The following is a 25847-nucleotide window of genomic DNA, read 5'->3' as shown; positions in this document are numbered from 1 at the left end:
TCAAATTCCCACCCAAATGCTGCCACCCTGCCACCGTGCATGTGATGGGAAGAGTTCCTCCATGCCGATGGGGACCGCCCGTACACGATGCAAGCCAGCACCAATGGACGTGGCTTGCTGGGAGCCGCCGGAGCCCAAAAGGACACGGGGGCACAGCCGGTACCTGGGCACGCTGCTGTAAAAAACAGCTAGCCTCGTCCACTGCGAGAGCCCGAAAGGCCCTTAGTGAGACAGGGCTGTGCTGTAGCCCCTTTATGAACTTGGTTTTGTGGCCATGCTCGCACTAGGGGAAAAAGGAGGGCTGTCCCCAAGTGTATTATACTGACAGGAAGGGGGAGAACGGGCGCTGACAGCGTATCAGCCGCCCAGAAAACCAGCCATGGCAAAAATAAGAAAACCCAGAAGTCAGAGAAGAGGAGCTGCGTATATTGGCAAAAGCCTCACATTTCTTTTGCTCTTTTTATCAAGGGACCTCAACCATCCATCAAAAGGGTCCATCCGTTGCCAGACCACGGTGCAGCCCCTTGGGAATGTCACCACTACTACAGAAGCCCCCCCCCTGCCCCAGGCAGCAGCGGGGGGCAAAGGCAGGATCCGGCTGGGCCCCGCTGCCTTATCTGAGGGATGCAAACACTAACAGCCTTGCTGGAAGAAGCAGCTGACTTTGGGTTGATCTTGGCAACGGCACCAGCTACCAAACTGGCTTTTCCTTCCAACAGCAGGGCTCTTCATGCACTGAGATGCTTTTGGAAAGACGTAAGCTTTCCAAAAACACACACATAGACACTTCCCGATGCCTTTTTTTTTCCCCCCACAGGTCTTTGCCCATCAAAATTGCACAAAGTTGGGTCAAAACCCGGAGGCGACTCAGCCTCAGCAGCTGAACTCAGCAGCGACGCAGACACTGCCAGCTCTGCATACGCCGGTTCCCTGGGAGAGAGAGAAATGCTGCAATAATCCAAAATAACACAGGCAAAAAGCAGCTTTTTGTTCACAGGCTGGTGGAGTGCCGGCTCCAGCTGCCTTGGCAGCACCGGGGGAGGCTGGTTCTGCTGCCGGGGGGCGCGGAGCTGAGCCCGTCTGCTGCGGAAGCTGCCGGGAAGCTGCAAAATCGCCCCCCAAATGTGCGATGAGGCACAACAGGGCAAGCACAGAAGAAATCACCCAAAAGAGTGGTTTCCTCACTGGCCTTGCCTCCCCCAAACCACCCCGGAGATATGTGGGGAGGGACGGCGACCCACCGCAGGGAGCAGCATCACACGTGGTCCCCCCTACCCACCCCCAAAGCACCCGTATTGCAGCCAGCTGGGCTCGTGCGCCCGCCTGGCTACTGCAACCCAGAAATGCCCTAAAGCCCCTCGGGGGGGGGGGGGGGGCGGTGCAGAGGGGAAGCAGACAGCAGCATTAAAATCCATTGCCTAGCGCAGCGTCAAGGTCTGACACGATGATGTACCAGACTATGAAAACCCCGGGCTTAATTTAAAAGGCACTTTGTTGTCCCCATGGCAGCCGGGTTCAAGAAGGTGAGAATAATCCAGAAAAGGAAGAGCAATAATGAACGTCTCTTAGGCTCTGGGAACACAGCAAAGATGATGAGCGCCACAGAAGAAGATTAGGGAACATTATCCTGGCTCCTGGCCAGAGCCTGGGTTTTTGGAGCCTTTATTCAGTTTTCTCAAGCAAATGTTTTGCTTTTGAAGGTAACCTTCAAAAACACCTTACCCAGAGCTTTTGCAAACACAAAGGAACAAACAGGGTGGATGAACCCCAGAGCCGCGCCGCACTGGGCTGTGCAGCCGCGGCTGGAGGTACCGTGCTGAGGCTGGGATAGCACCGGCAGCCGAGCGCACAGACCTCTCAGGGACAGGGCACTGGTCCGAGCTCCAGCTCACAGCTCTCCCCAGCTTGCTATAGTTGCTCGCCCTCACTCTGCCTCAGCTTCCCCATCCGCAGGGTGTCCACCCCCTCCAAGGCTCCTGAACCCTGCCCGTTTCTGCCTCATTTTCCCATTTCTAAAGCATCGCAGTCTCCCTCCTGCCCCAGAGAGCACCGTGCACTTGGGCATCACTGCTAACAACCACCACCCTCGCTGGCGAAGCTGTTGACAGGCTTTAATTAATCAACAGCCTGATAATGTTTTGAGATCCCAGAACAGAGGCACTATGACAGCGCATACCACTGCCACGTTACTCCTTCAAGCAAAAAAAAACAAAACCAAAACAACAAAAACCCCAACCCAAACCCCGCTCCCCTCACGAGCAGCACTTTAAACTTCGCTTTTCACATTCAGAGGCAAGTGGTGCAAAAGAAGAGGTTTACAGTTTGCTACAGCAAGGGACATGCTGCTGTATGGGAGAGACAGATTTAATATGCAATTTCAATTAGCTGCACCCCTGAATTGATTAATTATTATGCCAAAGTCAGAGGTTACTAACAAACTGGAGGACAGTTATTTCTGTTTGTCACTGCACTGGGTACTTGCCGTGGCTGCGAGCTGCACCAACACAACCACGCGCCTGCCAGGCCTGAAGAGCCCCGGGAGCGCAGCTGCCAGCCCCAGCCCCACAGTGCTCAGCACCAGCCCCCCAGCCTGCCCCCAGCAGGGGTCTCATCCTCCACATCCCACCCCGATGCAGAGCCCGATCCTGCGAACCCCAGCGACATCCCAGCCCGAGCCAGGGCTGGCGTGACAACACATCCCTTCCTCTCCCATTCCCTCCCAGTGCTCACATAGGGCTCGTTCTGGTGGAAAAATTATTTTACATCCTTTCAGACCTGCAGTGTTTTAAGATCTTTGCATGTATCTTAAGCATGATTCCTTCTCCCATCCAAGCCACTTAATGAATGAATAATTTAAACATGGGTGAACTATTTACAAACAGAAAAAGAAGAAAACACTACGAAACACACAAAGATGTCTATATGAAACTATATCTGCTGGGGACATCCCGAAACAGCGCAAATCCCGATCAATGTCAGCTGCTCACTGGCACCCAATACGGAAAATCCAAGATGCACATGTTTTGTTAGAAGAACATGCAGCGGAAAGAGCAAGCTGTGAAGTCCAGGGATGCTATTTATTGTCCTGCTTCAAAAACATCCCCAGGGAGGCAGCCATTTTCTATTCTCTGGACGTGACGAAGGAAAATAAATATATACACACACATAACCTGGAGGTACTGCTGGGTGTCTGGGTGCTCGTGCTGCCCCGGCAGCCAGAGGTGCGGTCCCAGCGCGGTGCTGCAGGGCTGAAGCCAACAGCCTGGCATGAACCATGCAAACACACAGCGCCGCGGGTACCCCACCTCCCCAGCGCCCCGACAGCCATCCTGCCGGATTTAAAACAGCAGTAATGATGCCAGGCTGGGGCATCGCCGGCCATTTGCTGGTAGAGGCAAAGCCAGGTGTCCTCACCTCCTCCCTCCATTACCCACGGCTCAGGGTGAGCCACCGCAAGCCCAGCCACTCCAAGGCTGAAGGCACTCACTCCTTGATTGCAAATGCTTGTAGCATGGTTACACTGGGTTTATACCAACGTAACCTCACTCCACACCACTGACCTCCCAAACATTAAAGCAGCACCAACTCAGTATCCCATCCATCTGCACAGCAAGGGTGAAGCTCGTGTACTCACTGCCTGCGACAGCATCCCGTCCCTGGAAAGACTCCGCTTTGGTATTAATTCTGCAGTTTCCTCCCACTCCCATACTTTATTCCAAAAATTCAAGCTCCACCTCCTCTCCCTTCTCCCTCATTTCCCCTTCTCAATCCCTCTCCAGGCACCATTTCTGACAACACAGGAATGAAGGGATCAGGCAGCAGGTTTAAAAATCTATCCAAGGCCGTTTCCTTTCCCCTTGTAATTAAATTGTGGAACTCATTGTCAGGGGATGTTCTGGAGCCAGAAATACCTACTATGGCTTCAAAGGAGGGCTGGATAAGCTCACAGAGGACAGGCTTGCTGGTAGCTGTTAAACAGAGCTGAAGAAGCATCCTGATGGGAAAGTCCCCAAAACGCTGGCTGCAAAATGTCAGGACTGTGCCCTGTTGCCTTGGCATCTTCTTCTTGGAAGAAGCCTCGGGCAGGTGAAGCTTTGCTCTGACCCAGCCTGACAATTCTTACTCTTTCCTCGTTTCCACTGCTCAGGGATGGCTGCAGCTCCAGCCCTCCCCCCAAACACACAAATCCCCCTTAAAGAGTTAGACATGGCTATTTCCACTGGGAATTCTTTCTTATTACAGGCAAAGGCACAGCTGTGCTGCACCACTGCTCCTTCCCCCTTGCCTCTCAACAGGCTCTTTCTCTTACCCCCCGACGAGAGGTTTCAACCCCTCGGTACAATCCACCGGTGCTCTAAACCTCCCCCAGTGATGGGACGAAGGTCAGGACAGCACCATCCCAGCACAGGATGCAGGATGAGAGCACCTGTGAGCCTCGCCGCAGGCTGCTGTCTGCTGAAAGAGAAGGTCCCATTTCTCCCAGCCCTTGTGAAACCCCGCCAGCTCCAGCCCGTCCCTTCCACGTCTCTGACGCCACCGTCTCAGTGTGGTTGCGCTTGGCCCAGACTGGCTTTTGCTTTCAACTCCATCACTCCTCACTGGGGCACTGGGGTGCAAGCGAGGTGATGCCGTGCGTGCGGGAGCTGTTACCCTGGTTCAGCCCACGGCTTGTGGCACGAGGGGGGACAGGCTGGCTGAGCTCCCCCACAGGGAGCCGAGGAGCCGCCGCCGCGGGCTACGAGCTCCTGCGAGAACAGGATCAGAGATGAGCTGATGCACTGTAACTTCTTAAACAGAGGTGTGCTGCCAAGTCCTAGGATTCATTCGCATCTAGATGGCACTTGGCATAAAATAACACTCAACTCTCGCATCACGAAGATGCATTAAGGGGCTCAGACCTGTGCTTCACTCTCACTTGAGGCTACAATGCAACACCAGAGTGATAGGAAGAGAACCTCTGCCTACCCCCAACAAAATTATATACATATAAAAGTGTCTTCTGTTATTTTGCATTCGCTTTATTACCGAGTGCATCAGATCCAAGGTACTTACGGACTCCATCAAGCTTGGGGCACCGCAGCGTCAGGCATGCTGCCGGCGAAGAGAACAGCATCGTTCACATTAATGCTGTTAAGAGCTTTACACACTTGTGTTGTTCCATAAAAGGATTGTATGGGTCAAGAGGGGGGAAAAAAACAATGATTTCTCAATGCTTATACAACACTTGTAATATCATTAAAAGATTAAACATATTTATTGAGGAAAATTAAACCAGATTAAATCTCTCTCATCACTTGGAAAGAAGTACAAAGCCAAGGTCCCAGCTCTCGGGGTCGCCAGCAGCCACACAACCACTCTTCATCTGCATGAAGCAGGCAGACTTGGGGTTTTGGCCAAACTCCAGCTCAGCCCTGACCGTGTCACCCCTCTGCGTTTTCAAAAAGACGCAGCATCACTCCCCACTTCAGTTTGCCAGCCACGAGCAACACGACTGCTCTGCTCCTTCAGCTAACCCACAGCCGGGACTCTCTTAAACAAATGCAAAGGCTGCTTACTCCCTGGGATTAGTTATTTTTATTCCTTCCCTGCACCTGCAATCAAACATACAGGCATTTGGTTTCTGAGAAGTTCCTGAAAGCTCCTCCGTGCAATCCAAGTTCATTGCTTTCCCTTCCTTTTTGAAGCTAAATGAGTGAGCAACCTGCGCAGTGAGCTTTGAACCAGCTCATTCTCCAGTAAACATGCATCAAAGAAGTCAGACTCACAGGTGTAAAGCTGTCTTGAGACGGATCAAACCCTGTAAACATAAGCAAAAAAACCCCAACAGCAAGATATGGATTCTCATTAACCTCATCTTCCTCCTGCACTGGGAGATCCCCAGCTCATGGCATCACCAGGGCTGACAGCCAGGCAAAGCCCCTGAGGAGCTCCCATCGCTGAGGCCAGAAGATGTCAGGAGAAGCAGGAGTGGTCCAGGAGTTATTAAGAACCAGGTTATAATGCAGCAGGCTGCACAGGAGGGATTACACAGCTGCAGCTAAAGAATTACCCCGATACCACAATAAATTTCCATACACATGCAAACCCTCCGGGTCTCTTACTAAGCAGACCGTGTTCAATGAAGAATTGACCTTAAAATGTTTATCATACAAGAAGCTACGGTAACTTCAAATAGACCAAATAAATGCTTGAGGATTAAAATCTCAACAGTTAAAAAATGGACCCAAGCCTTTTAATTAATTTGAAAATAGTTTTGTTTGCATTTTGCTTTAGCTGGTTAGATTTTCCCACTAATATTTCCACAAACATCTGCAACCATATAAATATTCCACATTTCTGTTTGAAAATCTCCGTATTTTTTACCACCCAGCGTGTGACACAGCCAGCCCAGCTCGGGCTTTAGAGATAAACAGGGTGAAATCTAACTTTGGCAAAAACCTCTGCAACAGCACACAGCAGCCCTGGCAGCTCAGACCCTCCTTACGGCCATACTTTCTGCGGCACCTCTCAGGAAATTTAATCGTTTTGTCAGCAAAATGCTTTCGTTCAGAGATCAAGACACCTCACATGGGACAGGGCTGGGAATTTATTAGCAGACTTCAATTTTAGTATCTATCAACCATGTCCTAGCAGAGAGAGGGATTAAAAAAAGCTGCATGAATAATATAAAATATAATCATCTGTTGAAGACTCCGTGCCCTCAGATCCCTGCAAAAAGTAATTAAAATCACAAACTTTGCTCAGTGCTTTGGGTAATTGCAGCTAATGAACGAACGCATTGATTTATAGAAGAGCTTTAAAGGCGCTATGGAGAAAAACCCTGTGCAAGAATCGTCCTTTCAACCGTTTGTGTTTGGGCTATAAAGTTGCGTTGCATGAACAACGAACAAGAAAGCGGAGGTTAGGAGGTGAGCTGGAGGGTGAGCTCGGATGAAGCCCCCTTCTGTCGCGCCCCCCCCCTCCCCCCCCCCCCCGGCACAGCTCCCCGCATGCACCAGGGCTGGTACTTGCCCGGGCGAGGGAAGGTGGTGGGTTGTAGCTCGGGCTGGCTCCTCCAGCCCAGCTCCAGGCTCCTGCACAGGCTTACACATACGTGAAACCCCGGGTCCCTTTGCCTTCGCTGCTGCTGCTTTCCTATTGCAGAAGCACAGCCACAATGCAGGACCCCCCGGGGGGACCCTGCTGGGCAGGGCTGGGGTGCATTGGGCAGCTACGATGGGGAAGCTCTGCCCTCGCCACTCAGCGGTCTGGGAAGCCAGGGCTCTGCAAGGGCATCCAGGGGAGCATCTCCCAGGCCACCACAGCCACCCACCCGGAGGTGGCAGCGACACCGCTCCTTGCTTCGGGGCATTTACTCCTGCTTCTACAGCCCAGAGAAATGGGGGAGCCAAGCCCTCCTGGTCACGGACCCTGCTCCGCCGGGGAGCCCAGGGATCAACCGCCCTGCCCGGGACAAGTCCCTCGCTCCGTAAGTTTTGGCCCAGATGTAGCTGGAGCAAGAGAAGGGGGAAACTGCCCAGCTACATTTGCATTTCACGTAGAGCAGCAATGCCCAAGCCAAGACACTACTGTGACTATAGATCTTTAAACAGAAGGCTAGTAAGGGCCTTGTTAAGCCTGAAACTTTCCATATTTAAAGAACTGATCTTTCTCCTTTCCCTCAACACAGGTATAAATCAGTTAGAGCCCCACACGGCGCCCACGCCGAGACAAACGGGCAGGTGACAGCAGCCCAGGCTCAGAGCTGTGCAGGAGGAGGGTCGCCCTGGCCCCAGGGACGTACCCGATTCCCTCCTCAGTTTTCAAAAGCCAGAAATTTTTAGATGCTTCTCTGCACTGAATGTCCAAACCTTTCACAAGATGCCTCCGTACAGCCCCGGGATGTGCTGACATGCTGTGACATCCTGGGGGGGAACACCGCGCCACCCCAAGCGAAGTGAAGCAAAGGGACTCGTGCATCCCCCTCGCTCAGCAACAAGCTGCAGGCTCCTCCAGGTGCCACCTCAGGGAGGGCACGGCAAAACCCCTTGTTAAATAACAGTCGGGACTGCTGCTCAGACTTGTTGCAAAGTCTTTCTGCTCCTGATGCACGCGGGAGCACCCACTCGCTCCGCTGTGGCCGGACAGCTGGTGGGCAGCGGCACACCTGCCCCTGCGGCTGCCTGGCTGCGAGCAGATGCTCCAACAGCCAGCACTGCCTGCACCGTCACCCTCCTCCTCCTCCTCCTGCTGCTCCCTAGATAAGCTGCTGCAGATGTCTCTCCTGAGCAGCTTGCACCCCGACAGCATCAGCACGCCCCTAACACCTTGCCCAGGCTCCCCAGCAGTAACAGCCAGGTGTGGAGCTTCAGAGCTCCCCTCCACCCCTTTTCCTAGGGACTAGTAGACCCAGCTCACTGAGTCTGCAGGGCCCCAAGCGGCACCCGACACACACACTGCTACAAAGGGGTAACAGCAACAGGGTGCTACGCTGGGGCTACTGGGTGGCTCCTCCAGCATTGCAACTGGTGCTGCTGGAAGGCAAGTGGCAGGGAATAGAGCAGCTGAACACAGCAAAGCTAACGATGACAGAATATAAAAGCAAAGAGCAGGATATAAAATGCAAAAGCAAAAGCCAGCCAGCTGGTGGGAGGGATGAAAGGGAAAGCAGTGCTGCGACACCCATCTTCCACCCCTGCGAAGACAACCCTGCCTGGAGCCGCCTGCCCGCTGGCCGGCCAAGCACTGCGGAAGGCTCAGCCCAGCGCCTGGCACGCCACGCAGCCCCGGCGCCCACCACGCTGGCTGCTGGGGCCCTGACGGCACCGGTGCCAGGCTGTGCAGGAGAGCTTCACCCTCCAGCCGCTGCCTCCTGGCATTCATTGGTTGTCACCGACGCAGCTGCTTGTGGATGCTGGTACAAACCAGCGCAAAGCACTCGGGTGTCCTCAGCCGAGGCTCCCAAGGGCTCCACCTCATTAAAAGCATCTTAACGAGTTCCCATCCATCAGCTGCCAGCCAGGATGGTGGCCGCAGCTACCCCAAGCACCGAACAGGCATCCTGCAGTGAGGCAGGGCCCCCCAGCAGAGGATGGAGAAGAGGCAGTGGTAGCTCCTTACACCACCACCGCTGTCCTTGCTCTAGATGACTCCAGTAGAGGAGGGGACCTTCTTACTGCCAAGTGCCATCCATGAAGGCAAACCTTCACACAGGTAGCCATGCAGGACCCAAAATACACGAGTTTTGAACATCTGAGCAGCGATCTACATCTGCACCACGACCAAAGCCGGGGCTGGCCTCCCCCTCCTTATCCGAGAGCTTTTTTACACAAACTGGGGTTGTTGCTTGTTCATCCCATGCCGGGCTGCCCGGGCTCTGCTCCCAGGGAAGCTGCACCGGCTGCAAAGCAGGGACTTTGTCCAGCTTGCAAGGAACCAGTCTGCCCCACCACAGGAGCTGCCTCCTGCATGCACGTTTGTCTGACACAATTAAGTTACTTAAAAACAAAATACACTGCTGCAAGGCGTGCAGCCTTCCAGAGCCTTTTCCCCTGCGGACCTTGCGGGCTGACAGTGCCGCAGATGCAGTAACTCCACTTCTCAGTCACCACAATTAACTCCTCAGGGTCAGATTCAGCTTTGGCAGGAACAGATGCAACCTCCAACCTCCTCCTTCCAGACCACCCCAAACCCAGCTCAGTGCTGAGCACCCGCTGAACCACCCACCCCAAGAGCTTTTGGGGTGCAGGCAAGCAGGGTTTGGTGTCCCAGGCCACCGCTGCCCCAGGTCCACGGGTGGGCTCATGCTGCCTTTCAGAAGAAAGGGGAATGGCCAAGTTCAGGCTGCTCTAAAGCCATTTTTCACTTAGCACAGAAATCATAGAATAGCTGCTAACACAGCTGCCTCGGCGCCATCAGCTGCTGCGGCTGAAACCTGTGCCGGGCAGGGAGCTGCCGGTGACTATGCCAGCCTGCATCCCTTCACGCACGTCCATCACGGTACAAGCTCCTGAGCTTGGACCTCTTGGGAGGTTTCCTGGTGAGGTGGAAAACACACATGGCCGATCTCACTGCAAAATGCATCCTTTTTTTTGGTAGTGAAGACATAACCCAATTTCATTACACCAGGTGTAACCATGGTGTAAGTGGGAGTTCCGTCAGCGTACAGGAGCTGCAGCTTCCCCTCACCATGATGTGGGGCAGTTACCCAAGCTCGGCCCGGCGCAGGGTGGATGTGGTAAGAAGCCATGCTTTCCTTCCTGCCCTCTTGAAGCAGTCACTTGTACACCAGGAGGCAAGACAGAAGAAGAGTGCGGAGACACCACCAGCAACAGCACAGGTGTACAACCAATCCATAATTCCATACAGAAATGCCAGGAAGCGCAGGCTCCCCGGCGCGGTGGGGGGCAGAGGACCACTGTGCATCTCCTGGGCACAGCAAATGTTCCCAGGGCAGCTGCCAGGCCACCGGGCAGCTCTGGGGCACACAGCCTCTGGGGACGGTCCTCACCCTTCGAGGCAGCGCACGTCTCATGCCCGAGCCACTCTCGGAGCCAACAGGAGGGTTTTTCACATGCTCTAGTTATCTCCCAAGACGAGGGGCATTCCAAGGGAGCTGGGACATCCACAAGCAGAGGACGATGGACCAAGTGCAAGAGAAGCGGCAAGGTCAGACCCTGAGCCCCACCTCGGGGCAGGACCTGCTCCTCCAATGCACCCCACGGACCACAGGACCGGGCAGACTTGTCTCCCCCCCCGTGTCACTGGGTAATGCATGGGCGAGCCCCCCTGCCCAGGGCAGTTAATATGAACAGAAGCCGGCGACGAGGGGAGCTGCAGCCCCCTTGCAATCCCTTCACGACAACATTGCCAAAGGGGCCGCGCACGCCTCCTCAGCTTTTCAGCACGAGGTGATGCTCTCTGCAGACACGGGGCAGGGGGCCCACTGCACGCAGCCCTGTGTGCAGGCAGCATGAGGCATCTTTACAACTTTTTTTGCTTTTCTTAAGGAGAAAGAGGCGGCAGACTTGCTTTGGAGGGTTTCAGGCTACTTTGTATTTAAGCCTGTGGAGAAAATCTGGAATGAAAACTCTCGCCAGTGACGGCAGCAGGTGCCCTGGGCAGCTCCTTTTAAGATCCAGCTCCTCCGCTGGAGGAGCAAAGGGACAGACCCATTACCAAAGGCTTCTGCAAGCCACAGAGCTAATAAATGCTCACTGAAAATGTTAATAAAAAGAAGCTTTACAGGGCCTGAGCTAAGACCCCAGTCCATCTCGGCTCATTGCATTTTCAAGCTTGGAGGTGAAGTAAAGCCCAAGCATCACAGGATTCATTCCCAATACACCTATTTTATTTTCCCATACTCTAAACAAGCATATTTAAAGGCAGACTTTTTTCATCACAAACAGCAAAATACCTTTCTTCCTCTGCCATTCACTTTAAAGGCTGCGCAGGGGAAAGGAGAGGGGGCTTGAAGAGAAGAAAACCCTTTCCATAGTCTGAAGCCAGCGAGTCCCGGTTCCCTCATCGCTTCCGAGCTTGGTTCCAAGTTTAATAGGTGTTTTGTCTCCTTGCTTAACAAGGGGAATTACCATAGCAGAAACTCCAGCGGGGCAGAGGGATAGCACGAAGCATGAGTAATCACAACTGGTTTCGGGCAGGTTTTGCCGTTTGGGTCTTGTTTCCAGGTTATGATGACATAGTGCTACGGGCTAACTTGGAGTTACCGTAACTCCTGCCAGACAGGGAGTTGTAAGTTACAGCGTGCTGCAAGCAGGGAGAGCTGCTGGGACAGAGCAAGGAAAATGCCTTCCAAGCTAGAAAGAGGTTTCCTGCTCTAAGTTTTATTCCCTTATTTTCTAATGCAGCCTTGTGCTTGCCCTGCTGCACTTCGCATGGGACACAGTGACGCGTTTATCTCCAGCTCGCACCCAGTGACTTCAATTCCCACTCTGAGAACTTGTTTCAATTTGCTTTCACCCAGCACCAGCTGAACCGGGTTGCAGATAGCACAACGAGACAAAATTTGCTGGCAAATCCACGAAGGAGAAGTTGAGCTTTCAAAGAGGGAACTGATACGGGCCAGGGCACGTCATGGAAAGACACCTGGGCGGAGGAAGTCGTCGCTTATCACTGGAACCAGGGAACTGCAGCAGATCTGCTGTCATCAGTGGGAGACCTGCTGAGCAGGAGCAGAGAGTGGCACAGGACATCTGGGTGCATCTCAGCTCTACCCTAAACCCTTCCCCACCAACTGCAGCGACGGCACGTAACTCCCCCCCACGCACACAGAGCCGGGGCAGAGCCCACCCACAGGGGGTTTTCTGGGCAGCTGCCACCCCCCCTCCCGCTCACCTTTGCTTTAACCCCCCCCAGCCCCGCAGCAGGTTACTGACTTCAGCCAGGGCTGCACGTTGGCTTTTCATTTCTCCCTCTTTAGTCACCGCGCTGCTGCCCACACTGACGGACGCTGCAGCTCCGTCCGGTCCTGGCTCCTGCCTCAGCCACGAGATATTGCCTGGATTTATTTCCAGCAATAACTCACCTTCAAAAGGAAAATGTTTCCATTAAACAGCACAAGTTCAGCAGCCACGAACAAACGGTGGCTTAAAGTCTAAACCAGTTCTCCAAAACCTCCACAACAAATACCGGCCACCCGGTGGAGTGCAGCAGGTAACAGCCCTGCCCCACACAACAGCCAAATCCTCTTCAAATAGGCAAAACCCTTAAAAGCGTGACAGGAAGGCTGGAGGCAGCCAGGCACAAGGCTTCCAGGCACCCTGTGCAGCTCTCTCTTCTCACCCACAGCTTAGCCACCAAGTTAAACCCAAGTCTGAGCCAAGATGCTGAACCCAACCACCGCCGTGCAGGGTCAGAGCACCGCACCACTCGCGGCCGGGACAGCATCACCTCGGCAGAGGCAGCACAGCAGAGGCAAAAACAAGCCTGACCCCAAGTCAAACCGATGCTCAAAGCCACAGAGCTCCCTCCGCAGCCAGCAGGTCCACTAGGAGAGGCTTCTTGGCATGTCTATGCCCACCATTTCCCGGGTTTTGGGGGCTTTGTAATGCCTGGTTTGGCAGCGCAGGAGCTGGAGCGATGCCTCCTATTCCCCCAGCTCTGCTGCCAAAGAGAAACCCTGCGCAAAGAGCACCCAGCCCCACCTGCAAAGAGGCACCCACAGTCCCCCCGAGCGCAGGGAGCGGCAGGTGCCCGACAACCCCAGCACAAGCGGGGGCTTCGCTCCCCGTGCCCCACGCCGCACACCGTTCGGTGTGTACCTGGCATCACACCACACAGGTGGGAACGGGACCAGCGCTGAGGCGAGCGCCATCTCACTCACGCATGTACCTGACAGGGGACACGAGGAAGGTCCCCAAGAGGGGTCACAAAGCGATGGGTGGTGGAGCAGGGAGAAGCAGGCATCGATTCCCCAGCCCATAAGCTTGATCTCACCATCTACACACCTGCTGGAAAGCTTTTAAGGGGTCTGTAAACCAAAAATTGGTGACACCAAACTGGGGTGCTGGGCACAGCAGGACCGTCACTCCCCCCATCCCACCCCTAGGCTCGTGCCTTCTGCAGGGAAGCCAGCACTGTCCTTGTACCAGACTGCCCCTACAGAGATCAGTCCATTTCTTGTTTACTTTTCATTTTAAATGGATTAGACATGCACAAAAGCCTCCCTAGAAAAGAAACAACCAAGATGTGAAGAGGATGGGAAGATCCAACTGCGAGGCGTCAGCACTAATCCATGTCAGCGGGCACGCTGTCGACAACTTACTGTAAACTTCCAGGAGGAAAAAAAAATGCTCAGAATAAAATAGTTAAGTCCAGACAAATGTTCGTCATTCATTATCTGGAGTCAAACTTGGATTTCTCAACCACACAGCCAAGCCAAAGCAAGCACATTAATAATAAAACATCTTTTATAGGGAGCTACATGCCAGGCGTGCAGCCTGCCCTTGAAGGGAGAAAGGCTGCAGGCAGGTGGAGGCTCTGTTTGCTTTTCTCCGATAACAGGTATTTAGTTTTCTACGTCACTTCGCTTTATCGTAGCCTGAAACCCGGCCGAGCAGCCCGGCTCCACCTCCCCATCTGCTCCCCGCGCCAGCTGGCCCCACAGCGGAGGGGATGCTCTGCAAGACACAGCAATGCCACGCGCCCAGCGGCTCCCCTGCCCCAAACGGGGGGACCCCCGGGCCTGCCCGGGAGCCGGGGTGTTGCTGGAAAACCCTGCAAGGCAGACCGTGACACCATGCCGTCTTCCGTGGAGAGGGGAGTGCTGGGCTATGGGGGGGCTGCGCTTGTGTCCAGGTCACCCATGGAGCTTAAAACCAAGGCAAAACCCCCCCGATCCTTCCTCAAGCTCTGGGACTGGGAAGAAACCCAACTGGCCACAGCAGAGAAGGGCAGAGCGTGAGCTGGGAAGGCTCCAGCGAAGACATCTCCAGTGCTGGCACAAAGCAAGCAAACACCCAGCCCAGGCAAGAGCCGACAGGTTGGCGTGCTCCACTCCGATTCCAATAACTCTTTTGGTTTGCTGAACAACCTGGAGCAGACTGTCCACCTTCTCTGGATATCCTGGGGTCCCAACTGCATCCCAGCCCAGCTCCACACACCCCTCAGGCTGCGGTCCGGGGTAGGAAGGGGCGCCCGGAGATGCCCCCTGCAGCCTCTGCCCGGGTGTCGCGCAAGGCACCATGCCCTCTTTCCCCATCCAGCCAAGCACATAAACACCCGGCACGGCGAAGGTGGGGACGCCTCTGCCCCATTACTCATGCCTCTGCAATCAAGATGTGTTTCAGGGAAGCTATCAGCATGTAGGAGCCATATCCAAAAATCCTGCCTGCTCCCTAGGTGCCTGATGCACTGCATCCCACCTGATTTTCCCCCAAACCACCAGTTCCTTGCAATGCTCAGGCTGGCACGGCTCCATTCTGGGGCAGGGGAAGAACACCAGAAAAAACAGGCTAGAACATTTGTTTTGATGCTGGTTACAAGAGGCAAGAGTTATAGCCTAGAGTGTAAAAAAGTACACACATACCATAAATATATATATACTAAAATGATATATATTATAATATGTGTATTTATATATATATATATATTTATATATCTCTGTTGAAATAGAGGGCAGGAGGAAAACAGAATTATTGAAGTTTTTTCATAGACCAAGGACCTTTGAAATATTTGGAGGGAAGGAACAAAATGTCAAGTTTAAACTGTTTTCAATGGAAAAGCCCATTAAAGGAAAATGGATCTTTGCAGAAGGATGCGCATTTTGCTGATTTTGACAGAAAGCCCTGTTCAGAGGAGGGGAAAAAAGCCTTCCTGTAAAGGTTTTCAGCTAGCATTGCTTTGCATCTTTACAGCACCATTCGTGAAAGCTTCCTCGCAAACCTGCTACTGCTGGAGCACGGTGCGCCCAGGGAGAAGGTGTCTGGCCAGGCGCTGGGTGCCGGCAGGGGCTTAGGAGACAGCCCTTGCCTGTACCATGAAAACCAGCAGGTGTTCTAAAAGGCAGGGGGAAAAAAAATAATAAAAAAAAATTTTAAAAAATCCACTTTGCCCCTGGGGAGGGGAAATGCTGATCCTCCAGCTCACAGATGGTCCTCCTGGAATGACCTCCTGGTCTCCACCCCGCTGTCTAGTGATGGGGAAGGATTTTGGAGGAGGGATGAAGGACATCAGGCTCCCTCCCCAGTGGCAGCACCAGGAGCACTGCACATGCCGTGCATGCCACGGGCTGCACCACGGGATGCAGTGGGTATTTCCCGAGATGAAACATCGCCTTCGCCCACCGGTCCCTCCCCAGCCACAGCCACAGTTCACGCCACCCAGGAGGAAGCTGCGGGTAGAGCACACACCTCCCTGGCAATTAACATCATTTTCTTAATATCAACCAGTCCCAACCATCCTGTGACAGGCCACAGAAAAATATTAATTATACCCCCTCCAATTTAGATGGGTTTCTTTCTCATTCAGGTGTTGCTGGACCCGAGTCACAGCCAAGCTGGGGTTCAGCAGTTGAAGGATTGTGCGTGACCTAAACGGCTGTTTTGCCACCTTGTATCTTCCCGAAACTTCAAACTACTGCACACGGAGCCATGAATTTAGAGTAATATCACCAATGAAACTCTCAAATTAATAGCAATGAAGTGTAAATGCCCCACGTGATAGCGGCAGAGCCATGCTTGGGAAAACGATCTGTGAAAGCTTAAAAGCCAGCACAAGATGATACCACTGGGAAAAAAAATAAAAGACAACAAAACAAACAGCCCATTTCACTATCCTTTTCATAAGGAACCAAAACGAACCCAGGAACACATCAGAGAATAATCATTTAGCACAGATCAAACAGTAGAACTAGCACATTAAAAATACATGCAGCATTAATCAGCTACACAGAGTTATATGCCATCATTTCCATAAATAATACAGGATCAAAGAAGCCCAAGCAGCACTATCAGTAATACCGTCAGCCAGTCAGTCAAAATAGAGTAAAGCTGCCTGAAAACTGGCCGTATGATCTGCCAGGAAGAAAGATTCATCTGAGAAGTGGCATGACCAGTTAAACAGGTAAAGGCTACTGGCAGCCTCTTAATTACACAGAGGTGATGCCACAAAGAAAATAAGTAAAGGGTTAACACAGCTTCAAAATTTATTTTATTTTTTTAGAAAAAAAGCTTGGGGAATATCAACATCTATCTAGTCTAGTGCTGAACCCCCTGAAAAGCCAAGGTGCGGCGGAAGTGTGGGAGGACCAGCCCGGCTGGGAGCATCCCCAGTGGCACCAGTCCCACGCCAGGGCTGGGGGACAAATGGCTGGCTCGGGGGCAAACCAGGGGGGCTCTAGGCTGAACCAGCCCATTCCCCAGAGTCAGGCAGCATCGGGTGGGCTCCCCTTGCCTGGGAGAAATATCCCTGCTGAAGAAACCATCCTGCCCGCGCAGGGCGAGGGCTCCGCTCCAGCAGCCCATACACACATCTATCCACGCCGGGAGGGCGCCTGGGGCATTAAGCCTTTCGCTGAAAGGCTGCAGAGCCATTTAGCTGGCTGATTTTTAAAACAGGCATGTGGAACAGTACGAGCTATAAATAGCAGAGATGCTTGCCTTGTCATGTTTCTGGTGGCTTATTTATAAGGACAAGGGGCAACCAAATTCAAAATAGTAAAGAGCATGACTTGGGATTCTCTCTGGTTTCAAGGCCGAGCTGCCTGGAGAGAAAAACCTTCGAGGTTTTGCTTTTTTCTTTTTCCAGGCAATAAGCAAACGCCCATCTCTCATGCTCAGACTCTGAATCGGTTACATTTACAAGGCAAATTTTAATTCATACAGCAGGTGTTCAGGAAAAAAAAAAATATCATACTTTAAGCAGCACAAAGCCAAACTAAGGCTTCACATCAGTCCACATAGCTCTGGGGAAGCTCCCCACTTACTGAAATAGGACCTGTGTGCGTATGAAGGGTGAGCAAAGACCCCAAAAATATTTTCCAGAAAGGGGGAATGACAGTCCTGAAGGAGGTTGAGCAAAGCTATTGCCAAACACGAGGGCTGGCAGGCTGTCCAGCATCCCAACCCTGCTGCATTTTGTGTGACGAAGGGCGATAGGAATTTTGCATGGGAAGATCCGGATGGAGCATCAGCCAAAGGAGGAATTCAGCCTCCAACAAAAGAGCCGCTTTGGGCAGCTCAAACCATCCCCAGCCGATTAACGCTCCGGCAGCGTGTTTAGACGGCCTATTCTTCGCAGGCAGCTAGGCGCAATCCAGAGAGACCACGTGAGCCAAGCATCCCCCCGTATTCCGTGCCTTTATGAAATAGATGATGAAAACAAAGGGAGACAGCCAGGCTGCCCCGCACCGCTCAGCTGCGGGACCCCAGCGGGCTGGGATGTAGGAGAAGCTGGACCACTTTCCCAGCATCCCTGGCTGTGAAGAAGCAGGGAGGGGAGCCATGGGGGGAGCAAGTGACCCCACAAAAAGAGGTGACATCCTCCACGGCTCCTCCAGGAGAGGCGGTGGCGGAGGAGCCAGGACCGGCACTGTCGGGAAGCTTCTGACTGAATTAGGGGGGAAAAGTCCCTTCCAAACAAATGAGGTTCAATTATTCCAAGTCCAGAATGTCTTGTTCAAAATGCTTCCAGACTGACAAGCTTTAAGCCAATAAAAGACCCTTCCAGACAAGCCCTGTCGGAGTTTCGGAAGAGTTTCCCCCGGCAGGGACCCGTCAGCCCCAGCTCCATGCTGGGGACGGGTTTAGCTCCAAGCCCAGCAAGGACATCGCTCTGATGGGGCAGCCACAAGGCGCAGGACCCTCAAGCTTACTGGAAGCAGAAGCAAAGCAAGAACAACTATTTCAGTTCAGTCTGACCAACCCAAAAGTCAAATTAAAAAAAAGCAAATAATTTCCTGTGAACCAGAAATCCTGGTTTTCAGCCAGTTTAATGAGACTGAATTGCAACTGGTTCTGTTCTCCTGGGGTGGTGGAAACACACGACCCCCCAAGGCAGGGCAGATGGCTAGATTGCAATCTAGCCTGTAGCTCATAAAACACATTAATATCCCCAACCAATTATAAAGTGCCAGACTGTGCCCCCCCACCCCCCCTGCTCGCAGCCCGCGATGCCTCGCTGCACAAGGCAGCCCTGGTGAGCGCAGCCACGCAGCATGAGCCGGGGCAGCGGAGCCAGTGGGTTTCCAGCACCTCTGAAGCAAGTCCAAGCCCCTTCTGCAACCTCATTTAAGAGCTCAGCAGAGTCTCAGGTGCTGTCTAGCTGCTTGCACAGCAATCCAGCTCCTTCACTTCTTTTTTGGTCTTTTTGTTCTTTTATTTTATGCTTGTCAGAGGTACAGGAGCCTTCACTTCCAGCCAGACGGCTGCAAAAGAAATTCCTGCCTTCAGCACCCAGCACAGGCACGAGTTTATTTCTAGTGATAGCAGATGCATCACACCACTGCTGGGATCTTGGCTGCTTCTTGGAAGCACCAGCCAGCACCTCGGATCTGCAGCAGCGCTTCCTGACAGTCAGCTGGCGTTAGCTCCGCAAGCATTAGCAGCGGCACAATGACTTAGCCCTGTGTATTTATAGGCCACAGGCTCTTGTCAAAAAACCTCTGAAATCTTTCCCCTGACTTCAGCAGACTCGTGTCCGGGGCCTCTGTTCCTCGGGGACGGCTTGTTCTGTGCTTCCCTGCCCGCAGCCACGGGAAGCCCTGCACGTCCCTGTCCTCATGGCGCTCACCCATGGGGACGGCCTCAGGGACAGGTGGGGTACCCACCCTCCCCACCACCCGTCCGGGTACACCCCCAAGGTGCTGCAGCCATCTCTAGGGCTGCACTGGAGCAGCACGAGGACCACGGTCCCCTCTGGGATGGGGTTTTTCTCCCCCTGAGGTTACACCTCGGCATAGCCCATTTTTCCTCATATTGAGGAAATTTTTGATGTTTTTTTCCTCATACTGAGATGGAACCTCCTGTGCTGCAGTTTGTGCCCGTTGCCCCTTGTCCTGTCACCGGGCACCTGCCCTTCAGGCACCTGCAGGCAGCACTAAGGATGCTCCGGGGCCAAAGCAGCCCCTGGCCAGGAAGCCCACCCTTCCATCTCCCAGCTGTTTGCAGAGGCACCACATCTGTACCCCGGGCAAACCCCAGCCTGTGTCACACGGCTCCCCCCGGCCACATGCCGGCACCCCCACTGCTGGGTGCTGCCCCAGCCCTGGGACCGCAGCCACCCCTGCGGCGCTTCCAAGGACCACTGGCATCGGCAGATGGGGCCAGGACACATCGTGCCCACCGCACAGCTTCAGGCAAACCACTTCATTCAGCGTTTCAGCAGCTTCGCCTCCCCACAGGCTGCTGTTTGGGTATTACCACCAAGAGCAGCCAGATAAATAACTTCAACACACCCCACAGTAGCGGTCCTGTTTTACATATGGTATTTTCCAAGTGGCGGCTTAGTGATGTGATGTTTGCTATCATTTCAAAGGAAGAAAGCAAAATCCCAGCACTGTTCCCTGCAGAGGAAAGCTAAGAAATGAGACCTCGGATGCTCTGTATATCTTCCCAGAAATATCCTGATTTTCATGAGCATCGCTAAGTCCAAAAATCTCAAAATCTTGAGTCAGGACAGTTGGATGCATCTGATTCAAGAATGACTCAGATGGGAGCGTGGAGGCAGGGAGGAAGGCAAGGGAGTGACATTTTCTGCTGTGGGCAACATCCTTTTATTTCAAGCTCAAAGATGCAAACCCCACAATTTATTACTTGATTGAAAAAAAAGCACTCTGCCCCAGCTGCTCCCGTACTGATCCCAAGTAACAAGACCATCTTCCTTATTCTCAGCCTTCACGCCTGTAACTTAATTTCCATTTCTTTAAAAAAAAATAATTAAATCCTGCCGACATATTGAAAGCAAGCTATCTCAGTAACCACATTGAACACAACCCTGAGCCCTCCAACAAGGAAAGCTTAAGCTGCCTTCCCAAGCGATGAGCAGCAGGACAGCCCTGGCTCCCCCCCGTCGGGTCAGAGGCAGAGCAGGGCATGGGGGCAGGTACCTGCGTACGAGCCCAGCGCCCAAGGGCAGGACCTGCGCTTGCACCTGAGGAGATGGAGATTCTTAAGGCTGCCAAAGGCCACTGCAAACATTTAGTCTCACCTACTGCTCAGCCCCAGCCTTGGAAACCCAACCAGCTGCACGGGCACTGAACATTTACATGCACCCCTGAAAGTGTCACGCTGATCACAGGGCAAACTTGGGTGGGAAGACCTCCACCGAAGGGTGCTGTGGCTGGATGGGAAGAGTGAAGGAATCACCAGAGCTGCAGAAGGGGCCAGCACTGGCAAGATGTCCTGAAACTGCCTTTGGCAACTTGGCCATTTCTGTTGTGCTGGGGATTTGAGAGCTCCCAGCCCCTCAAAGAGCACAGCCCCAGCGTGGCAGCATCTGGCTGTTGATGGTTCCGTGGCTTGGACCAAAGTCTTTCCCTACGACAATACTGATGGAGCTCTAGGGACCCCCCGCGGGACCTGCCCCCACAGTGCCTCTTGCACGCACAGGGTGCACGGACCTTTCTCCAACGCACCCTGTGCAAAAGCAAAACCCTTCGCCTTCCCAGCTGGGGGATGAAGTGAAGCCAGCACTCACAACCAGGTCTGCTCCTCACCCCGCTGCCTCCCCTCGCCCAGCCAATTAGCCAGGGTGCCCCTCACTGCCCCCAGGGAATTGCCAGGCTCCTCTTCACAAGCAAAACCCACCAGCTAATGCCAGCCACCACCTGCCGGGGCTCCTCCACCTGGGCTGGGAGCATCCCAGTGAGAGATGGCCCCGTGCCGGAGGCTGGGGACCCAGCAGCATCACTGCACGCTCTGACTCAGCCGTGGCTCATTTCCGCAGCGGCATGGCCACCTTCCTGTGGCTAACTGCTTGAGCCGCCGGGCCACCTGCGCTTCCTGCCCTGCGGCAGCAGCAGAAGAGGCTGGTTGTCCCCTCCCGGGAGGTGCACAGGTGAGGAGCCAGAGCCAGGGACAGGCTGGGGACCCAGGAAGGCGGGTGGAGCACAACGGGCACTGCAGGCAGGAGAGGGGCAACGGCTTTCAAGTGCCGAAACACTTCATACACTCCAAAGAAGCCCGTCCGCGGGGTCTGGGTGCAGCCCTGCTGCCCACCCCGCTGCAGCACGCAGGGAGGTCGGGGCTCTGCAGCCCACCCACCCGCCATGCGTGGGGCTGGCGGAGTCAGAACAAAGTGTCCTTCAAGGAGCCCCACGCTGTTCCACACGGCCAGGCAGAAATGGGTGGAATAGAGGAGTTTTGTTCCTTCAGCAGGGAAAATCCAACCCGGACTCTACCGGCCACAGCAGCCGCGTCTGCTCCAGCAGCGTCCCCAAGTCGGCTGCCCCAGCAAAGCCCCAGCTTTTGCTTTAAAACAGACTATTGCGTATAAAAGGGAGAGGCAGAGTCTCCACGGCGGGTGTTAGAGGCTTTGGTGATAAGGCAGGGGATACTTCTAAGCTTGTCTCCACAAACATGAGGATTAGCAATTTACTTCTCTTAAAAACAAAATCCGGGATTTTAACATGATCACAGGCTTGGAAAGAAAAATAAACATCGTGAAACCAGGAAAGGGAAGAGAACGAGAGTGGAGCAAGCAGGCAGCTGGGTGATAGCTGAAGTGCTTCTTAAATCAGAATGAGAAAAATGCATTGCAGATTTTAAATCTTGGTAGCACTGAACAAATGCTGAATGCAAGGACTCTCACATCAATTTCTTACCAGTAAGAACGCCATCAGAACTAAAGGAACCCTTTCTAATAATGTGCATGAGATGAGGCCCATTTGTTTCATGCAGTAAAGCATATAATGGATTAATTACCTATTGAATTGAAAAAGTAACACTGAAAACATGCTTGCATTAAAGCAAAAGGCAGGTTTTGGCTGAACCCGTGGTGCCCACTGGCTTTGCTGTGCCTTCGGTACCCCACACACTTTGAAAGCAAACCTCTGCACAGGACTCCAGCAACACGGGCAGGCAGGGCAGCACAGAAAAGCCCCCCCAAAACCTAGAGACCAGCTCCCACGCAGGCCACAGCCGTACCACCCACCCAAGCTCCTGCATCACACAGGGGGATGCTACCCAGCCCAGCACCTCCCCCTGCTGCCGCCTCACACACACACCCCCGGTGCCCCAAAACCCACCCGACCCACAAACGTGCCACCAATCCTCCATCAGCCAGGGTCAATCTCAACCTGCCATGCTAACGAATTACTAATTCCTCCGTTTGGGAAGGCAGAACCTGCCCATGCATTCCTACCCTGGCCACCACCACAGCGTAAAGGCACCGGAGAGCAATTTTGAGATCAAGCGGCTGTAGCCATTAATAATTAGCACTTTAAAACTTCAAAGGGTGATGCTGGCCTCTGCAATAAAAACTCAGCACACCCAGAGACGGTGAGGAGGAGTTCTCATCGTCAGTGCTGCCATTTCCCAAGCGAGATCTGGAATGTAGAGGTGAGGACAGCCCACAGGGGGATGGCAGCAGCGCTGGGATTTGACAAAAACCTCTCAGCTCACATCCCTGACACCTCCTGCGGCAGAAGGTATAAAGATCACGTTATGTGAGCATCACGCACAGGCATCTGAGAGCATCCCAAAGCCATGGCTGAACCAGTCACCTCGTGCCCTGCAATACCCTCACATGACACTTGTCACTTGGCCCGTACCAGGGGGATGCTCTTGGTAAAACCACAGGAGCCCATGATGGGCAAGGTGATGCTTTCTGACACAGACAGAAAGAACCACAACACACAAGGTCAGACAGGGAAAGAGGTGCTGGACGCAACTGGGGGCGGGTACATGTGTCCCCTGCTCGGCGCCCAGGGGTCACACCGTGCTGCACGTGCCCACTGAGCTGCCAAGCTGAGGGCATCCGACCACAGCCCGACAGAAAATTGCTTTCGCTTTAAGAAAACTCAACCCCTCCTGTCTTTATCAGCAATTCCTAATCTTAAACCATTCTGTCTCTTCCGGAGAAAGTAAAGACAGAAACCTCAATGGAAAAAAAAAAAGGAACTGAAGTCTGAAAACAAGAGACTCCAGATCTTCAGCTGATTATATTTCTAGCCAAATACAACAGGTTGATTAATCTACTTCTTCAGACTGCTAAAGCTACCAGAACAGCAGAATATATCCCTTTCACTCCAGAGGAAGCTCAACACATTTAAACCAAACATCTTCCAGACAGGAGAAAAAATAAATACAAAAAAAAAAGGAAAGAATCGGCGCTCTAGCATTTGCACGTCTCTGAATATAAAGCTTCGGAAAAGTCAAGTGAAGCAGAGTTCTCCGGTAAAATAAGTGGGCAAAGCTCCATCCATGGACTCCAGCAGTTGTCTGCTTAACCTATAAGTAAACCGGAGTCTCCGCTTTGGAGACCATCAGTGTTTTCACCTCCCAGTGCAGCCAGTGACCAGCTCCATCACTCAGCGCTACAGCCAGCAAGAGCTGCACCTGGAAGCACAGCCCCCCCGGCCATCCCTCACCGTCTCATGCTTTTCCTCAACAATCCCCTTTATTCCCACAGCCATAGCGCTCCCCTCAACTCCGCACAACCCCCCGACCACAACAGGGGCAGGAGCGGGCCTGGAGCAGGCTGTGCCCGGGAGCACGGACCCCAGAGCAGAGACAGCCCGGAGCTCCTCTCAGCTCCCGCATGCCCATGGGGTTCCATGCTGGCGGGGGCGTCCCCCAGCACCCACTGAGCTGCGACCCCACTGTCACGGGCAGGTCCCGGCGTGGGCTCCAGCAGCACCCAGGCAGCAGCAGCCCCCTTCTGCTGCCGGCCCGCGGAGGTGGGATGCGGGGGATGCTGCGGTGCCTGCAGAGCCGGGTACCACTCGGGTACCGCCCGGGATGCTCGATGCAACGGTGACAGGAGGGCCGCGGCTGTCACTGCTCCGTGGACAGCACCCAGCGCCGGGGGCGGCTGCTGGCTGAAGGATGCTCTGGGGGGCCAGGGCCAGCACCGCCCCCCCGCTGCTCCCCAAAACCGCCGGTAACGCCTGTGAGGCCACCGGCCCGGAGCGGGCACGGCCTGGGCACCCCCGCACAGCCCACCCGGCCCCGGCCCGCGGCGTGGGATGCCGCGGGGGGTCCCTGTCCAGCTCGGGGGTCCTGAGGAGCCGCCGCCCCCTGTGCCCCTCTCCTTGCCATTGTCCGCCCGGCGGGGGGTGGGGGGGCGGGCAGACCCGTCCCGCCCCCCGCCAGAGCCCGTGGCCCCGCTGCCCACCCGTCCCCACCCCCGTCCCGGACACGCGTGGGCCTCTCACCTGTGGGGCCGCTACCCGCGGCCGCCGTCTCCTCCTCTTCCTCCGCCGCCACCGCCGCCGCCGCCTCCTCCTCCTCCTCCGGGGGCGGCGGCGGGGGGCTGCCCCGGGCGGGCGCGGCGGAGCCGCGGGGCCGGGCGGGCGGCGCCGGGCCGGGGCCGCCCTCGGCGGGGCCGCCGCTGCCGCTGCCGGGCTCGGGGGGCGGCGCGGCGCTGGGGGGCAGCCCGGCGGCGGCGGCCAAGAGGGCGGCGAGGCAGAACAGGGCGAGCCCGGGCGCGGTCCTCGGCCGGCGCCTCATGCTGCGGCGCGGCGCTCCGCCATTCATTCATTCATCCCCGCTCCCGTCCCTCAGCCACCGCGGCGCTCCGTCACCCTGCTAGAGCGGCCGGGCAGCGGCGCCGGGCGGCGGCGGCTCCCGCCCCCTCAGCCGGCCATGCCGCGCCGCTGCCGCCCCGAGCGCCCCGCAGGCGGCTCCCGCCGCGCCCCGGCTGACAGCGCCGCGCCCGCCCCGCCCTGCGCCCGCCGCGGCCAATCAGCGCCGCGCCCGCCCCACCTGACGGCAACTTTGTAACTCTCGGGGCGCGGCGCGGCCAATCGGCGCCCGGCGGGGGCGGGGCGGCGCGGGGATGGGGGGCGGGGCGGGGCGCGGTGGGGGCGGCCCCTGGCGGCGGGGCGGGGCGGTGCGGCATTGTGCGGGCGGGGGGCAGCTCCCCCGAGCCCCCCAGCGCCCCGGCAGCGCGGGGGAAGCAGGCAGGGGCACCCGCGCCGCCTCGTCTGTCTGCGCCCGCTGCCGCCCTGCTCACTCGTTTTCAATATTTCTCTATTTTCATGATTTTTATTATTTTTATTTTAAATATTAAAGCCCCCCCCCTCCGCTCCCCCCCTCCAGTTTCACAAAACAATGAGGAAGGCGCCGGGATGCGCAGCGGGACACAAAGGGGGCTGTCACGCTCCCTCCCCGCACCGGTGCAGTCTGTGCAGGGGCCCGGCAGGTCGGGGGGTGTCACCGCCCCGCGGCGCGACCCCCCCGGCAGCCCCC

General features: G+C 54.9%; 1 protein-coding gene across 1 annotated transcript in view; it reads right to left on the bottom strand.

Moving 5' to 3' along the window:
• The window catches only part of MEGF9 (multiple EGF like domains 9), a 51383-nt gene extending 26088 nt beyond the window's left edge, over window positions 1-25295 (bottom strand). Inside the window, exon 1 of the mRNA XM_055819719.1 lies at window positions 24812-25295. Coding sequence (XP_055675694.1) covers window positions 24812-25133 — 322 coding nt within the window. The 5' untranslated portion in view covers window positions 25134-25295. The remainder of the gene's footprint in view (window positions 1-24811) is intronic.
• Window positions 25296-25847: the final 552 nt, after the last annotated feature.

This window comes from Falco peregrinus, chromosome 1 (genome assembly GCF_023634155.1).
Source record: "Falco peregrinus isolate bFalPer1 chromosome 1, bFalPer1.pri, whole genome shotgun sequence".
NCBI lineage: Eukaryota > Metazoa > Chordata > Aves > Falconiformes > Falconidae > Falco > Falco peregrinus.
Note: the sequence above shows the minus strand (reverse complement) of the source record. Positions and strands in the feature narration are given on the sequence as shown.